The following is a 16,379-nucleotide window of genomic DNA, read 5'->3' as shown; positions in this document are numbered from 1 at the left end:
AGCGGCGAAGCTCCCGAACGTGGTGCTGGCGCGACGGAGGTGGCGGCGCGTTGCCAGGCAACGGCTGGAGGCGGGCCCTTACGTGATCTCGCGAGAGTAGGAATTGGAACCCGGAACTGAGGATTGAATAGGTGACGAGGTTATGAGGATCCTTTGATGTCTCGCGAGAATTGGCACTGAAGTTTTGTTGTTTTTTTTTTTTTTCCGAGACCCTGAACTGCGGGCTGTCAGGCGCTGCCTGGGGCGGAGTTACGATTTCTATTTGTATAATCTCGCGACTGGGACTGAGAGCCGGTGGCGGCGTTACGAGGGTCTTTTACATAATCTCGCGATAATAGGCAAGGGACCCGGAAATGTGGGCTCAGCTGGGTGACGGCTGGGAAGTTTCAGCCACGGCTAGTGCCGCTCTCGAGTCCTACCTAAAAAAGACATTTAGGGGCCGCAGCGGTGGCGCAAGCGGTAGGGCGTTTGCCTTGCACGCGGCTTAACCTAGGACGGACCGTGGTTCGATCTCCCAGCGTCCCATTGGGTGCCCCCAAGCCAGGAGCGACTTCTGAGCGCATAGCCGGGAGTAATCCAAAAAATAAAATAAAATAAAATAAAAACAGACATTCTAGGAGCCGAAGAGATAGCATGGAGGTAGGGCGTTTGCTTTGTATGCAGAAGGACGGTGCTTCGAATCCCAGCATCCCATCTGGTACCCCGAGCCTGCCAGGTGCAATTTCTGAGCGTAGAGCCAGGAGTGACCCCTGAGCGCTGCAGGGTGTGATCCAAAACAACAGCAACAACAACAAAAGACATTTTGGGGGGGGGGGGTTTGGGCCACACCCGGTTGACGCTCAGGGGTTACTCCTGGCTATGTGCTCAGAAATCGCCCCTGGCTTGGGGGGGACCATATGGGACGCCGGGGGATCGAACCACGGTCCTTCCTTGGCTAGGAACCTTGGCTAGGTCCTTCCTTGGCTAGCGCTTGCAAGGCAGACACCTTACCTCCAGCGCCACCTACCCGGCCCCAACAAAAGACATTTTAAGCTAAAACTCGTTGCTCTGGGCCCGGGAGCAAAAGGAGCAGTGAGTGACTGACCTCTCCTGGGCAGAGAGAGAAACGAACTCAGGGCGTCTCAAGTCCTCCTTCAACCTCGAAACTCCTCCCTTGCAAAAGCAAGCCAGAGCCCTGGGAGGTCGCATGAAGCTACCGCGCAGAGCAACTTGCGCGCTCCCCGTCCCAGCAAGGCTTTGCACGGAGCAGGATGTGCCGGACACCGAGGCGCTCCCACCACGCAGCAAGGGGCTCGGTGGTCGTGTTCATGACAGCCATCCTCCGGCCTAGCAGCAAGCAGAGTGGCAACACCGGGGAATCTGGTGCCGCGCTGTTTCCCTGCGGCTGGAGGGCTCGCCCACGCCATTCTTCCTAGGTTGCTGGGAGGTGGCTGAATAGACGTGGTAGCTCCTAGGCCGCCCCAGGTGAGCCCCAGGTGAGTCAGCGCTGGGGCAACACCACGAGCTCCTTGGGTTGAGTTTTGATTCCCCCAAGCATCCCAAACATCCTAAGCATCCGGGCCAGGCACTGAGTGAGTGTTTACAAGCACCAGGTTTACTCATTTCCTCCCATCCTACGTGCAAGGTTACGCCCCCAACGCCGTCCTTCCTGCGGGCCGCCGTTCCCCGCCTCTCCGACTCCAGGAGCATATATGCCACCCGCTGAGCCCGGAGCTGACCCAGAGCCTTCGAGCGGCCCCTTGGAAAGATTTGGCGCCCTAAGAGGCCGAAAGCAGCGCAGGCCACTTCTCGCGAGACTCGCCTCGTTCTCGCGATGTTTGGCGGGGTCAAGGACGGCCATCTTGGAGGCGGCGCGGCGGCGGCGGCGGCGGCCGGTTGCCCCGGCGACGTCGGGTATCCTGTGCTTGCGGGGGTCCTGCCCGGGGGCGGCCCGGCGGGGGCCATGTGGCGGCTCCGGTGCAAAGCCAAGGACGGCACCCACGTCCTGCAGGGGCTGTCCAGCCGCACGCCGGTGCGGGAGCTGCAGGGCCAGATCGCCGCCGTCACCGGCATCGCCCCGCGCGGCCAGCGCATCCTCGCAGGGTTCCCGCCCGAGTGCCTGGACCTCAGCGACGGAGACATCACGCTGGGGGACCTGCCCTTGCAGTCGGGTGAGGCGCCCGGGGCGTCCTTAGGGACTCGGGCAGGCAGGTGGGGACACCCCCAGGGGACCCCATCACACAGACGGCAGGTGATCGAGGTTTGGGGAGTCTTGGCCTGCCTGACCTGGGCCGCCTCGCATCCTTTGTCACCTTAAGAACTAAATGCCCTATTTTACTTTACTTTGTTTTTCTTATTTTCTTTCTTGCCTTTTTTTTTTTTAAAAAAAAATCTATTAGAGGCCCTTTTCAGATCGAAGAGCAGCTCTTAATTTCTGTCCAATAATCATAGGACTTGAGGAGCAAATTTGACACTTCAAAACCACCCCCACTTCCGCCCCAGCCACTTGCTTCTTCTAGGCTATTATGATCGTGGAGCAGGGCATCCTTCGGAGAAGAGAAGCCCCTAGAGGGTCTCTACCCGTGGTGGAAAGAGCCTAAGGAAAGCCCCGTCAGCACAGCAAGTGGAAGGAATAATTGGCCTCCTCCTGCTCTATCTCTGTGCTGCTCCATGTTCTGTTCCTACTTGATCAAGACTCAGTAAAATAATGAGTGTCAAGAGGAATTTTGATTCTTGGGCATTCGTCTCCTTTAATAGCTCAGTCTAGCCTCCTCTCTTACTTCTGTTTAGTATTTTACAGAATGGGCTACTGATCCCAGTGTTAGAATCCATGGAAGCCCACCGCCTCAAATAAAGACTCCAAATTCAGCAGGAATGCAAACAGCCAAAGCAGGTTTATTCTAGCTTAGCTGGGCTTCTGGACAGAGTCCAGAGAGCCCCGATCAAGGAAACAGGGGAACTTTTATAGTTCAGAAAGGGATGTAGGAGGGAGTACAGCATCTGGTACACAAGTTTTCCAATGCGTCATAGTGTTGGGCCACTCAACTTGTTGAAGATGTTGTGGTGATGGTACCTCATGTCACGGGCTTGGGTCACATATCTTGTTGAAAGTCTTGTGGTGGTCAGCACCTCCTGTCCTTGAAGGCATCCTGTGTACACTTAACAGGGGTTACAATCCCCCCGAGGGGGTTGAGGTTATGGGGATTTAATCTTTGTTTAAACCGGCAAGGACAGGTTCTGCTTTTAACATGCATAGCAGAAGCAATTAACAAAAGTAGTTTGTCTGTTTTCCCAAGCTTATCCTTCTTAGGCTTCACACTCCCCCTGTTTTTGGTTTATACTGAGGAATCTTCCTCAGGTACTACTTGATATTGTTGCCTTAATACTAACAGTTGCACAGTACTTACACGGTCCTTGACATAGGCAATAACCTTATTCAGGGCCCAGGGGTGGTTGTTAAGGAAGTCTTTTCAGCTAGGAGTGGAAAAATTACACTTTACTAGGGCTTGGGCTTGTCTTCATGGACTTAGGGGGAGAATCTTTGTCCTTATGCCAGTTCCACCATTGCAGATCTGGATTTTTTATTCTTAACAGGGGACATGCTGATTGTTGAAGAAGACCAAACCAGGACCCGAACTTCGCCCACTTTTACAAAACATGGTGCTCCTAGCCTCGGGAGGGAAACACTGCCTGTGCTTGCCAGGATCTCCGTTCCAGCCGACAACTCTTGCCTCTTCACTAGTGTGTACTATGTCGTTGAAGGAGGGGTCTTGAATCCAGCATGTGCTCCAGAGATGAGACGCCTCATAGCACAAATTGTAGCAAGTGATCCAGGCTTCTATAGTGAGGCAATTCTGGGCAAAACAAACCAAGAATACTGTGACTGGATCAGGAGGGATGATACTTGGGGAGGAGCAATTGAGATATCCATTTTGTCTAAATTTTACCAGTGTGAAATATGCGTAGTAGATACACAGACCGTCAGGATTGATCGATTTGGGGAAGATGCAGGGTATTCCAAGAGAGTCCTGCTTATTTACGATGGTATTCACTATGACCCACTTCAGCGTAACTTCCCTGACCCAGACACCCCTCCTCTGACCATTTTCTCCACTAACGACGATATTGTTCTAGTACAAGCACTGGAGTTAGCAGATGAAGCTAGAAGAAAGAGACAGTTTACTGACATGAACCGCTTTACCTTGCGATGCATGGTATGTCAGAAGGGATTAACTGGACAAGCAGAAGCCAGGGACCATGCCAAGGAGACAGGCCACACCAGTTTTGGGGAAGTGTGACCTCTGCCTTCCAAGGGTTGAAGCCTACCTCAGACCCAGAACCCGGAAGACTGGGTTCTCAATAAGCTACTTGTATTCCTAAAGAACAAAAGGACAGAATGCTTGAACCAACCTTAAAACTTACACCACTAAGACACTGGCATTCCTTGTTAAGATTAAAAATGAGTGTGCAAGTTTACAGATGTGTCTACAGTGGTAATACGTGCCCGCTATCTGCTGGGGTGAAAGACAATAGGTGGTGCTCTCTGACCCTGGACTGAAGAGTGTGTGGTAGTGTTAGAAACTAGCAGCTGGCAGCATTCACTGTAGAAGAAAATAGGTTCGTGTGGTGGGTAATGTGGACAACCTCATGTGAAGCCACTGGACGTGAATGGCAGTGTCTCCAGTCATTGGGTCTTTTTAAAAACTCCCGAGTTAAAACATTCTAAATTATGAATTGATTCCTCAAATGAAGATACTGAGAGTTGTCAAAACTGATTTCAGATTGCCACTCGGTAGACTTTGTAATGTATAGTTGCGAAACAGATTTTACAGGGATGACTATTCCTTGGGGGAAAAGGAATTGAAACATAGCTCATAGTGCCTGACTTAGGATTTCTCATATATTAAAGCAGAGTATATGAGGGGAAATGTGCCTAAGCAGCTTACTGAAGTTTTAGAAGAATGTTGGCCTCATGTATTCATGTCACTCCAGTCTTTTCTCATATTTGGATAAAATTCTAGAAGTTATGCAGGGTATTTTTAAAAATTGAGGTTCCCTAAATTTTGCTTGATTTTTTTTTTTTTTTTTGCTTTTTAGATTTGCATGGGAGGATCATTTTTCCGCTTTTTGTTAAGAATAGTTGTACCTCCTAAAAAAAATAATTCTCTAAATCAGAAATGTCTTTGCTTTGATTTAGGTTTTGTAAAATTCACCTAACAGGTTTGTTTCCACAATACTTTTGTCATTTTAGTCGTCACTCTTACTCTTCTGCAAATTAGCACTTTGCTTAGCCATGATCATGTTTCTCTTGAAGAGTTTAAATAATTAGGATAATGAAGTTGAGTGAATTAGCTTCACTCAAGTTTCCAAAATAGGAGATTTTTAATCCTTGCCTTATTGCGCTTTCTCAGAATTCGGCTTCTTCTTGATAAGTAGATGCTTAGCCATTTGCTGGGTGAGCTGTGCCACAGGCACACCCTCTTGAGAGTCACTTCACTGAGATCTTCCAGATAGAAGTTTTCTACCTCTTAATTCTTCTGAAGATCAGGGATGCTAAATTTTTAATTTGTCATATATCATCTCATAATGTGAAGAGTCTTAATATCATGAAGTTTTATTATGTTCTCATTTTTGTTCAATATCTCACCTAGGAAACCAATGGTATACTTTTAAAGCATATCTTGGTGGGTGTTTTTAATTTAATGTTTTTGTCTTTTGGGCCACACCCAACTGTTCAGGGGTTACTCCTGGCTCTGTACTCAGGAATCTCCTGGCAGGTTCAGGGGGTTGAACCTGGGTTGACTTGCATGCAAGGTAAGCACCTTGCCCTGCTGTATTCTGGCCATTGGCAGGTATTTAAAATTGATTCGTGAAGACTTATTAAAAAAATAAATCAAGGAACTTGTAAACAGTTCCTTTACAAAAAGGGGAAGATACCCATAATGACAACTCTTAAGTGTGCTTGAAATTATTAGATGGCGTTTGTTCGGTACTTTTTGCGTGAATAGCTGTTTTAGGCATTCTGATCAGTGTAACTTTAAGGAGTTCGATTTTCTATGTTCTGAGCCTTAAAAATAGCCCTGAGTTCAGTTGGCAGTACTCATGTTTGGCAATCATGGTATGTATAAGTGAATATGATTGAAAAATCTTTGTACCTATACGTTATATAGTCTAAGTGGTTTATGTATATTTTCCTCAGCAAATAGTACATTTCAAATTAGGAGTTTGGAGTATACCACTGGGTAACATCCAACAAGTTGAACTTATGCATTGTTTCTATAAAGCTTTCCCTTTTGGGGGTTACTTGAGCTAAACATGGTATTTACTTATTGAAATATTTTTAAATGTTTGTTCATGCAACATACATTGAGTCATTCATTTATAATGTGCCAGGCATGTTTTGATTTATTTCCCAACATAAATTCTAGTTACTTTAAAGTTGAGTATGTTTCATTTATATTAGATTACCGTATTTTTCATTCCATAAGACACACCTCCCCCTCCCAACAAATGAGGGGAAATGTCTGCATCTTATGGAGCGAATGCCTCCTGGAGCTGAAGCCTGAGTGCAGGAGAGGAAAACATAAATATAATAACCACATGACTTCTGCAGTGTTACGCCCCCTTTATTGCGCAGACATACTGCGTAGTATAAGCAATCAGGTTAATGCACTTTCACCATCACATATAGAGCTTTCATTCAAGACTATTTGATAGCTGCTGTACTTTTTTTTTCTATTAACAAAAAGTATTTAAAAATTGTTTTTTGAGGCAGGTGTTATAGTACCACACGGTAGTGCATTTGCCGTTCACACGGCTAACCGAGGATGGATCCGTTTCAATTCTCAGCATCCCATATGGTCCTCCGAGCCTGCAGGAGCAATTTCTGAGTGCAGAGCCAGGAGTAACCCTGAGCACCACCAGGTGTAATCCAAAAGCAAAAAAAACTTTTTTTGTTTTTGTTTGTTTGTTTTGGTTTTGGTTTTTAGGTCACACCCCGCAGCACTCTGGGGTTACTCCTGGTTCTATGCTCATAAATTGTTTCTGGCAGGCTCAGTGGACCATATAGTATGCCAGGATTCGAACCACTGCCCTTCTGCATGCAAGGCAAGTGCCCTACCTCCATGCTGTCTCTCCGGCCCTTTATTTTCTGATGTTAAAAAAAAAAAAGTTAGGTAAATGTGTTTAACCAGCTGTGGACAAGTGTATTTTGCCTCACAGGCTAGTTGTTCCCAGCCACCATCTCCTGAGTGTCTCACATTATACCATTTGCTTTTGAATGTTTTTTTTTCTTGTTTTCCTCATCTAAAAACTATGTGCGTCTTATGGTCAGGTGTGTCTTATAGAGTGAAATATACGGTGAGTTTAACAAATGGGAAAAAACTAGAACAAGATTTATCACTTGTTTTTGATGGCATATTTAAGCTGATACTTTCATGATGAATTTGAAATATTTATTTATGGGTTCTTTTTTTAATTATATGTTTCCCATTGCCTAGGTTGTCCAGATGCCAATTGATCACTGATACTTTCAAATCACTCTAATGTCTTTTTTAAATGATCAGCTACTGATATTCAACACTAATACTTTAAATCATATATGATTATGGAAAATGGAAGATGAAGCTCTATTTGCAGACATTTGATTAATAAGGAATTAAAAAATCTGAGTTTGTGCTCATTCTAAACTCAAGTTTGTAGTCCGACAGAATGTAGGGACTTTTTCTTTTTTTGTGTGTGTGGTTTTTGGGTCACACCCGGCAGTGCTCAGGGATTATTCCTGGCTCCAGGCTCAGAAATTGCTCCTGGCAGGCACTTGGGACCCCGGATTCGAACCGATGACCTCCTGCATGAAAGGCAAACGCCTTACCTCCATGCTATCTTTCTGGGCCCATAGGGACTTTTTAAATTGCTCATATTGAATTCACAAATTCTAATTTTAAGAGCATTGAAAATCTATGGGGTTAGGACTTACCGTGAGAATAAAAAAAAATGTTAGAATTGTTCTTTTTTTTTTTTTTTTTTTTTTTTTTTTTTTTTTTTTTTTGGTTTTTGGTTTTTGGGCCACACCTGGCGGTGCTCAGGGGTTACTCCTGGCAGGCACAGGGGACCATATGGGACACCGGGATTCGAACCAACCACCTTTGGTCCTGTTAGAATTGTTCTTGAAGAGAATGAAACAATTCCATTTTTGTCCACCATGCAAGTAATTTGTTTAAGTATAGATTGTGCTTTTCTCTTCCCCCCTTCCTCCTCCCCCTGCTTCTTTTGATTTATGGACAAGGTAAAGGGCTTCAGATATGCACTTGTAGAAGAGAATTTTAGAAGTTAATAATCAGAATTCTAAGGAATTTTGTTACCTCGTGACTGGTGCATCTCCTGTTAATGGGTCATGACTAACTTCCTATTTCCTGTGAGCAAAAAATGGGCCCATTCTATTGGGTACCCTTGGAAGTTAGACATCTGATGAGCTTGACCCTGTTGGCAAAAGTTGACAGTCACATCATTTGATTATTCCTCGAAGCTCTAGACTCGAGAACTATGTTCAGGAGCAAATGAGCCTCTGCCTGTGATTGACATGCTTGTTGGAATTAAAACCCTTTTGTGTATGTGTTCTGATATGTGATTGCAAGTTGCCCTCGGTCAACTGAGTTTTTCTGTGTCCTTAGTGAGAACTTCAGAATGGGAAGTATGACAGAATGATCTTTTTAATAAATCAAGTTGCCTTCCTCGATTTTCATGTTAAAAATCATGTTACTTCATGTGTTGAGACACAGTATTAATTGCAGCACTTTAAAATGAGATAAAAGTTTACATGTATGCCCTCCCCGGGAACCTTGTTACAGACTGAAAATATATGAAAATGGAATTTCTTGAGCCACTAATGATGTGTTCTTAATCATTTGCCCATCAGTGTATTGTATCTAGTGGCACAGTGTGCTTATATTTTGGTAAGGATGAGTTCAGCTTCAATTACTACCAGAAGCATTCTTTTGTGTTCAAAATGCTCCTAGTATTTTCCTCTAGTGTCATTGTTTTTATCATTCACCATGCAGTACAGTATTTAAATTTATTCCTGCAGCCCTGAGATGATTCTTAATTAACACTTTTGAAAGCTGAAAGCTTTCATGCTCTCAATCAACTTCTAGGCAAACTTTAAGGAGATGAAGTTTGAATCATGCTTTAACTGGGTCATCTATAAGCAGCGCCATTTTTAGGTCTAAATTGATCTGAATGAGCATGTTTATTAAACTGTCTTATTAAGTGTTTTCCACTAACAATTATATTGTGTTAGCATATTTCATCCAACTTCAAAATAACTTAAAAGTTTCCCCAAATGTGAACAGTTTGTTTTTATTTTTTTGTTTCTATTTTTTCTTCTGGCATATTTGATTTTGAAGGAGTGGTTACATTGGTGCTAGTCTAGGCCTTAGTGTGTCTGAATTTAAGCATGCTGCTTTTACTAGAAAAGGAGAGAACTAGAGGAATTAAATCCAACTGGATGTGTTTCTCCTCATGGCTGGAGCTTGTCCCAGGTAATGACTTTGTTGTAACTCACCTCCCCTATTCCTTGACACAATATAGAGGACTGTGGGTGAGAAACTTGCAATTTGAGTATGAAATCACGATTTCATTTCACTTACATTGCCTGATGCTTTTTTATACCTTGTTTTTTAATATATACCTTCTTTTAGGAGCTGATAAATTAACTAGGATATAATTCAGTAGAAGGGTAGCTTAGAAAAAAATGTAGAATTTCTACTACAATTACATGAGCCTGACTTTATAAGTGGATGTCCAGGGTGTTGAGTTAGTTGTCCTCAAATGACTTCCAAGGACTGGTGCATCTTATTCCTGTCAGTTTTCTTCTTCTATGTGCCATTCAGAACTGGAGCTGTTTACAGGAAATAGAATTTCTTTAGCACAAGGTAGCTTGTTTTAATTAAGGAAGTATTACATTCAGCTAAAGTACACAGTGACTGTCTAGCTTGTCAGCACTGCAGAAAGACACTTCCTTTGTTTCCTGTGCTAATGCCGTAGAGTTGGAGATTCCTGAAGAAGGAAACCACAAAAATGAAAAACATTAAACCTCTAGTATGTGACTTGAAAAAGTCTTAGGAAACAAGAAGAACAAAGTTCTGTTTTAGTTGGTAAAGCAAAATAACTATTGAAGACAAAGTGTTTTGTAACAGTGGGTTTTTGTTTGTCAGCATTTTTCGAAGTTGATGCACTGCTCTTCCCTAGGAGATAACTGATTTTATTTTGTACAGCTCTAATGTGCTTTTGCCATTGTCGCTAAGAACTGTTGGTTTTATTTATGGAATACATACATCTGTGGTTTAAGAATTGAAATGTTGTATGAAGTGACTTGAAGGAATAAATGAAATAAAAATATTATTGTCTGAGCATATTTTGGCTGAAGGCCAGGAAACACATACTCCACTCATTACCATGAACAAAACTAATAGACCATGTCCCAACTTGTATGCCACCCTTACTCTGTCAGTGGAATCCTGGTAACTGACAAAAAGAAACTTTTTAACATTTTTAACAGAGTGCTTTGGAAACTTCCCTATTTTCACTCCATATATTCTTTTTTTTTTTCTTTTTTTGATTTATGGTTTTGGGGCCACACCCGGTGATGCTCAGGGGTTACTCCTGGCTATGCGCTCAGAAGTCGCTCCTGGCTTGGGGGACCATATGGGACACTGGGGGATTGAACCACAGTCCGTCCGAGGCTAGCGCTGGCAAGGCAGACACCTTACCTCTAGCGCCACTGCCCGGTCCCTCACTCCATATATTCTGGTATGCATTCAGCTACTGAAATTTATCTGTTACTTGACAAATTGTTAGAGTGACAGGGCTGAAAATACTTTCATTTTAATAGATGGCAAAGTGTGAACTTAGAAATTTTAATCTTTGACAATACCAGCACTTGAATATTGTAAACAATACTGGGTTTGTTCAAATTGGTCATGATTCAGGCTTTAAGTTAGTTGAATTTGGTCTAGAAGTAATACAGTAGTTAAGGTATATGTATATGCATATGGTCCGCCCTGATTTGATCCTCTACTGCCAGGAACCAACTTCAAGCAGTGCCAGGTGTGACCATACCCCCGAAATAAATTGAAATGCTACTTCCTCTCATCAAAAGCTTAAAAATGGAAATGGAACCTTAGCGTGAGCTCAGACTCCATTTGTAGAAAATCTGCCTTTGACCCAAAAACCAAAAGAAAGAAAGAAAGAAAGAAAGAAGAAAGAAGGAAGAAAGAAAGATAAGAAAGAAAGGAAAGAAAGAAAGAAAGAAAAGAAAGAAAGAAAGAAAGAGAGAGAAAAAGAAAGGAAGGAGGGAAGAAGGAAGGAAGGAAGGAAGGAAGGAAGGAAGGAAGGAAGGAGAAGGAAGGAGGAAGGAAGAAGAAAGAAAGAAAGAAGAGAAAGAAAGAAGAAAGAAAGAAAGAAGAAAGAAAGAAAGAAGAAAGAAAGAAAGAAAGAAAGAAAGAAGAAAAAGAAAGAAAGAAGAAAGAAAGAAAGAAAGAAAGAAAGAAAGAAAGAAAGAAAGAAAGAAAGAAAGAAAGAAAGAAAGAAAGAAAGAAAGAAAGAAAGAAAGAAAGAAAGAAAATCTGCCTTTGGAGGATGAGCACAAATCCAGTAAAAATCCATAAGAGTAAGTTAAGGGGGTGGGAGATAAAGAGGTAGTATAGTGAATAAAGCTCTGCTCCAGGATTATTTCAATGGACCTCTGTGGTATATGTAATGCCAGGTATTGAACCTGGGTCAGCTGTGTGCAAGACAAGCTTTTCCTGCATATCATCTTCCGGCCTCATAGGTATGTTCTTGACATCACAAAGATAAAAACCACTAAGAACAGTCCTGATAAACCAATGATGTTTACTTCTAAGGGCAATATTGCAGCTTAATAGTGTATCAAACAAAAGGAAAAGGAATTGCTAAACTTGGCCAGTAGCTCCTATAAATACAGTGTTAGAGTTGTGCCTTACGCTTACAATCCATGTGAGTTTGGGGAATTGAGCTTCACACCAGATATGTGAGTATTGCTTAGCACCCACTTCCAAAATCCCAGTGCCTTCCAGTGACCAGGTTGACCTCTCATCCTATCCTTCCCCTGCTTCTCTCTTCCTCTGGGAACCTTTCCAGCTCTCCTCACATCTCAGTCTATTTTGGGCCTGGGATTTGGCCAGGTTATTAACTTTAGTCGTTTACATTCCACCTCTGAGTAGAACTGTCTGTCCTAAGTACCTGTTTCACTGAATACAACCTACCTAGTGACACCCATTTGTCCCATGTGTGATTTCATCTTTTGGGTGGTTGAATCATCTCCCAAGGTGTAGACAGACTCCACGTTTTATCCCTAAAATGTGGTTTGGTTCTTTTTTGGTAGGAGTCATGCTGCTGTGAAGATGGGCACACACAAGACCTTTCCAGTCATGTCTTCATATGCTTTGAAAAATGTCCAGGAACGGGGTCCCTGGCTCCCATGGAATTTGTATTTTCAACTGCTGCTTTGTTTTTGGAGGCTACACCAGGAGATGCTTATTTGCCCCTCCCAGCTCCATGTTCAGGGTGTACCCAGCAATGCTGTGAGTCAAACTGGCTCACACGTTTCAGACACTGGAGCTAGCTCCCTGGCCATCCTCCTTAGCTCTTTTTTTGTTGTTTTGATTTGTATTTTTGGTGGGGGGGGGGGGCTCACACCCAGCAGAGCTCAGGGGTTACTCCTGGCTCTTCACTCAGAAATCACTTCTGGCAGGCTCGGGGAACCAAGTGGAATACCGGGATTCGAACCACTGTCCTTCTGCATGGAAAGCAAACGCCTTACCTCCATGCTATCTCTCCATCCCCTCTCCTTAGCTCTTTAAGAAGAATCCATATAGGTTTCCACGAGGCCATGGAAGTTGCATTCCCACCATTGGTGTGTATGTCTTTATGTTGTTTGCTTTTTGCTTTTTGTTTTCGGGCCACGCAAAAAGGGATTACTCCTGGCAGGCTTAAGGGACGATGATCTGGGATGCCGGGGATCGAACCCAAGTCAGCTAAGTACAAAGCATTTGCCTTTCCTACTGTGCTATTGCTCTGGCCCCTTGTGTATGTCCTAAAGTCCATTGACATCTTCAATAGATCAGACTCCAGTAGTGCCACTCCTTTCCAGAATATCTAAGCCGCTGCCATTCAGGACAGGGACCTTTGGAAAGAGAAAATGGTTTCATTTCCTTCCAAGTTCAATGAGAGGAGAAGGTGACTGGTATGGTAGGAACATTTCAGCTTGACGCTCCTCTCATCTCCGATGCCACCGTAGGTATTGCAGAGTCCACATGCTAGGATTCTGTGCTGCCAGGAAATACCTCGAGGACAGAAGTGATTCCAAAAGGCTAGAAAAGCAAGTATCAGAATTGGGCAGGGTGGGCTTCAGAACTCAGATTCCTTAGCTGGAGAAGGCAGATGCAAGTACAATGCGAGGGTTCGCACAGACACGAAAGAACTGCAGCCCAGAAGACATTTTATGACAATTTTCTAAAACAATAACCTTTGCCTCTAACTCTCCCTTCTTCCAGCCCCTTGTCCTCAGCCCTCCTTTTTCCTATGATCTTCTGATTGGGTTCACCAGTGCAAGTGGGGCAGGGCATTGGCTTGGCTTGGCTCGGCCCCTCCCACCAGGAGCAACAGCTGGAATGAGAAACAGGGAGGAGTTAAGGTTTGGCTGGGGGCGGAGGCAGGGAGGGGTGAAACCTTTACCTGAAAGTCAGGTAAGTCAGGAGTAGACCAGCCGCCAGGAAAGGGCTTATTTTCCTCTCTGTAGCCCCTCAACGAGAGGTGAGTTCATCACTACCCCTATTGCTTATTCTGCAACTGTGTGTGGGTGAATGTGGTTGGGTGGGTGTCTGTGGGTGAGTGTGTGTGTATGTGTCCCCAACTTGTGTGGGAGACCCCTCTACACCTCAAGTTTTTCTGTCCTTTCCTGTCCAACCTGAGGGCAAGGCAGGTAGGACATTTCATGAGACTGGAGTGTCTTTATGAAGACCTGAACTAGGGTGCGGCTTTGTCCATCTGAATAAGAAAAATTGGGTTTGTGTTGGACATATCCATTCTGAGCACTTGGCATTGGGCGGTGCTTTTAAAGAGGATAGAGGAGTAGAACCAGTGGCTGTGAGCCTGGTCAGGGGAGAGAAGCTCTTGGGCCCCTGAAGGCCTGTCAGGAAAGTCTCAGGCTTTATCCAGGGTCCCACTGTGAGGCTGCTGTGATGACATCAACACTTTCAAATACTATTGAGGGGATATGAGGTTTGGAGTCACTGGGAAAACAGTCACTTAAACAACCAATTCAATTGACAATAGACAATGTAAACGCAAAGCCTAGTTTGTAGGGTTCAAAAAGCTGATTTCCCAGTACTGCCTGTCCCTCGGCTTAGAGACTGATACCCAGAAAGCTACGTGGCTGTGCTGGGCAGCACAATGGGGGGGGAGGGGAAAGCAATGTGCTTCTCACATGCAGCTCACAGACAGGGAGAAGGCCACCAAAGGGGTTCTACTGTGTTTCTTCAGGTGTCTTTGTGGGCAGTGTGTATCAGGGTTTCCTACACAAGGAAGCACCCATTGATGTTATCAAAGTGGGGTGGGGGTGGCCACAGAGGTCCTTTGAGGTGCAGGGCACAGGCTTTGCATGCTCGCTGGTGTGGTTGGGAATGACCCCTGAACACCACTTGGAGTAGCACCCAAACAGAGTCAGCAGAGCAGTAGTCAGCTTTGTACTGCACCTGGGGAGAGTGCTCTGGTCCCTATGTGGCCTGAATGACTCCCTGCTGCAGGAAGGAAGAAGATGAGATGAGCCGGCTTGCTGACACCCAGGGACTGGAACCTGGTGCTGACCAAGCCTCTGGGGATCCCATCTCCAGCACCTGGGCCTTTGGCATCAGCTGGGCCTGCAGAGGGTACCCAGTTTCCTCTCCCTGTGGCCACTGCCAGCAAGAGGTGCTAATAGTGCCAAGTGTTCCCAGTCTCCCGGGTGCCTTCTAGCATCTTCTCCAGTCACATTTCTGAGTACTTCATCTAAGAGAACTTCTAGGGGACCTTTGCCTGCAGGGTGCAGACTCTGAGAGGAGAGTCACGGGCCATGTGTCTGCTGAGGGTTAGCTGGGCCAAGCCTCGGGGCTGGAGTCTGTACCCACCAGCCCCTCCTGCTCATGCCTCCTTGTGTTTGCTCTCTGTCGGAGCCTGCTGGTGTGAGTGCAGTAGTTAATGTTTAATGTCTTTGCTCAGGCAGCCCTGACCACACTATTTCCTCAAGCTTCCAATGAGGTCAAGGGTTAAGAGATACCAAACTCTCTCTCCCCTTGAGTGTTATTCTCAGACATTTTATTAGGCAGGAAAACCTCGGGCTTTAGGGTTGCCAGAAATATTCCCCAAGATTCAAGTTTGTAAAGTTGACAAAAAGAAATATGCAAGTGGGGACTGGAGTGATAGTACAGCAGGGAGGGTGTTTGCCTTGAACGCAGCTAATCCAGGTGTGATCCCTGGCATCCTATATGATTTCCCAAGCCTGCCAAAAGTGATTCTGCCTGAGCGCAGAGCCAGAGTAACCCCAGAATAGCTGGGTGTGGCCCAAAAAGAAAAAAAAAAAGAAATATGCAGGTCAGGTCAAGCTGGTAAGAGGAGTAGTTGGAGAGACTCACCATACTTGAGGCTCTGGGGAAAAATACAGGTATGGTGTAGTGCCAGATGGGGCACCAGGCCCTGGAATTCACTCAGTTCAGTTCTATGGTACAGAGACCATGTTGCATCTGGACCACTATCTTTAGTTTCTTTGGAGTTCTCTCTCCCCCAGATTTGGTTGACATTGGGACCATGGTGTGACTAGAACAGCATGTTCAAGTGTGCAGTGGAAAGGGAAGAGTGATCTTAGGCTTGGTGTTCAGTGGAGGAAGGGATCCCTGCCTTCTCAGGCTCAGGGCTTCCTCCTGCATAAGGCATATTCTCAGCTGCCCTCTGCATGGTTGCCTAGGAAGACCTGGGCTCCATCCCTGCTCACTTTCCAAGGCAAGATGGCAGAAAGAATTACTTCCCCGAGTGTACAGAAGAGACAGTTCCTCCTGCCTACTTGCATCTGAGCCAGCCATGCCTGAATAAGCCTGGGAAGGTGGCACATTGCTCAGTCTCTTCTAGGCACTCTTGCCCAGAGGAGGGCGGTGCACTGTGCAGTGGGCAGTGGCCTGGACAAAACAAGGGGAACTACTTCCTCTGGAAAGTAGAGACATCACCTGCTCACCCGTTCACAGAAATTATTAGACTAATTGTACTGAGTCGCCTTTCATATCAAGTGCTGGTTTCATAGATAAGAAAACTAGCCAGAATCTGGACCCTTGGGTCTGTTGCCTTCCTGGAACAAA

At 45.1% G+C, this 16,379-nt stretch overlaps 1 protein-coding gene across 1 annotated transcript; it reads left to right on the top strand.

The window, feature by feature from the left end:
• Positions 1-1,813: 1,813 nt before the first annotated feature.
• YOD1 (YOD1 deubiquitinase) lies at positions 1,814-4,938 on the top strand. Its single transcript, XM_049769875.1, has 2 exons — positions 1,814-2,150; positions 3,574-4,938. The coding sequence occupies exons 1-2, from the start codon at positions 1,814-1,816 to the stop codon at positions 4,275-4,277; spliced, it is 1,041 nt and encodes a 346-aa protein (XP_049625832.1). The 3' UTR covers positions 4,278-4,938.
• Positions 4,939-16,379: the final 11,441 nt, after the last annotated feature.

The sequence above is a fragment of the Suncus etruscus genome, chromosome 3 (assembly GCF_024139225.1).
Source record: "Suncus etruscus isolate mSunEtr1 chromosome 3, mSunEtr1.pri.cur, whole genome shotgun sequence".
In the NCBI taxonomy this organism is placed as follows: Eukaryota; Metazoa; Chordata; class Mammalia; order Eulipotyphla; family Soricidae; genus Suncus; species Suncus etruscus.
This window is presented reverse-complemented; position numbering and strand designations above follow the sequence as displayed.

Coding starts and splice junctions, on each gene's coding strand:
- YOD1 (XM_049769875.1), top strand. CDS start 1,814: ATGTTTGGCGGGGTCAAGGACGGCCATCTTGGAGGCGGCGCGGCGGCG. Junction 2,151..3,573: donor GGACCTGCCCTTGCAGTCGG/GTGAGGCGCCCG, acceptor TATTCTTAACAG/GGGACATGCTGATTGTTGAA.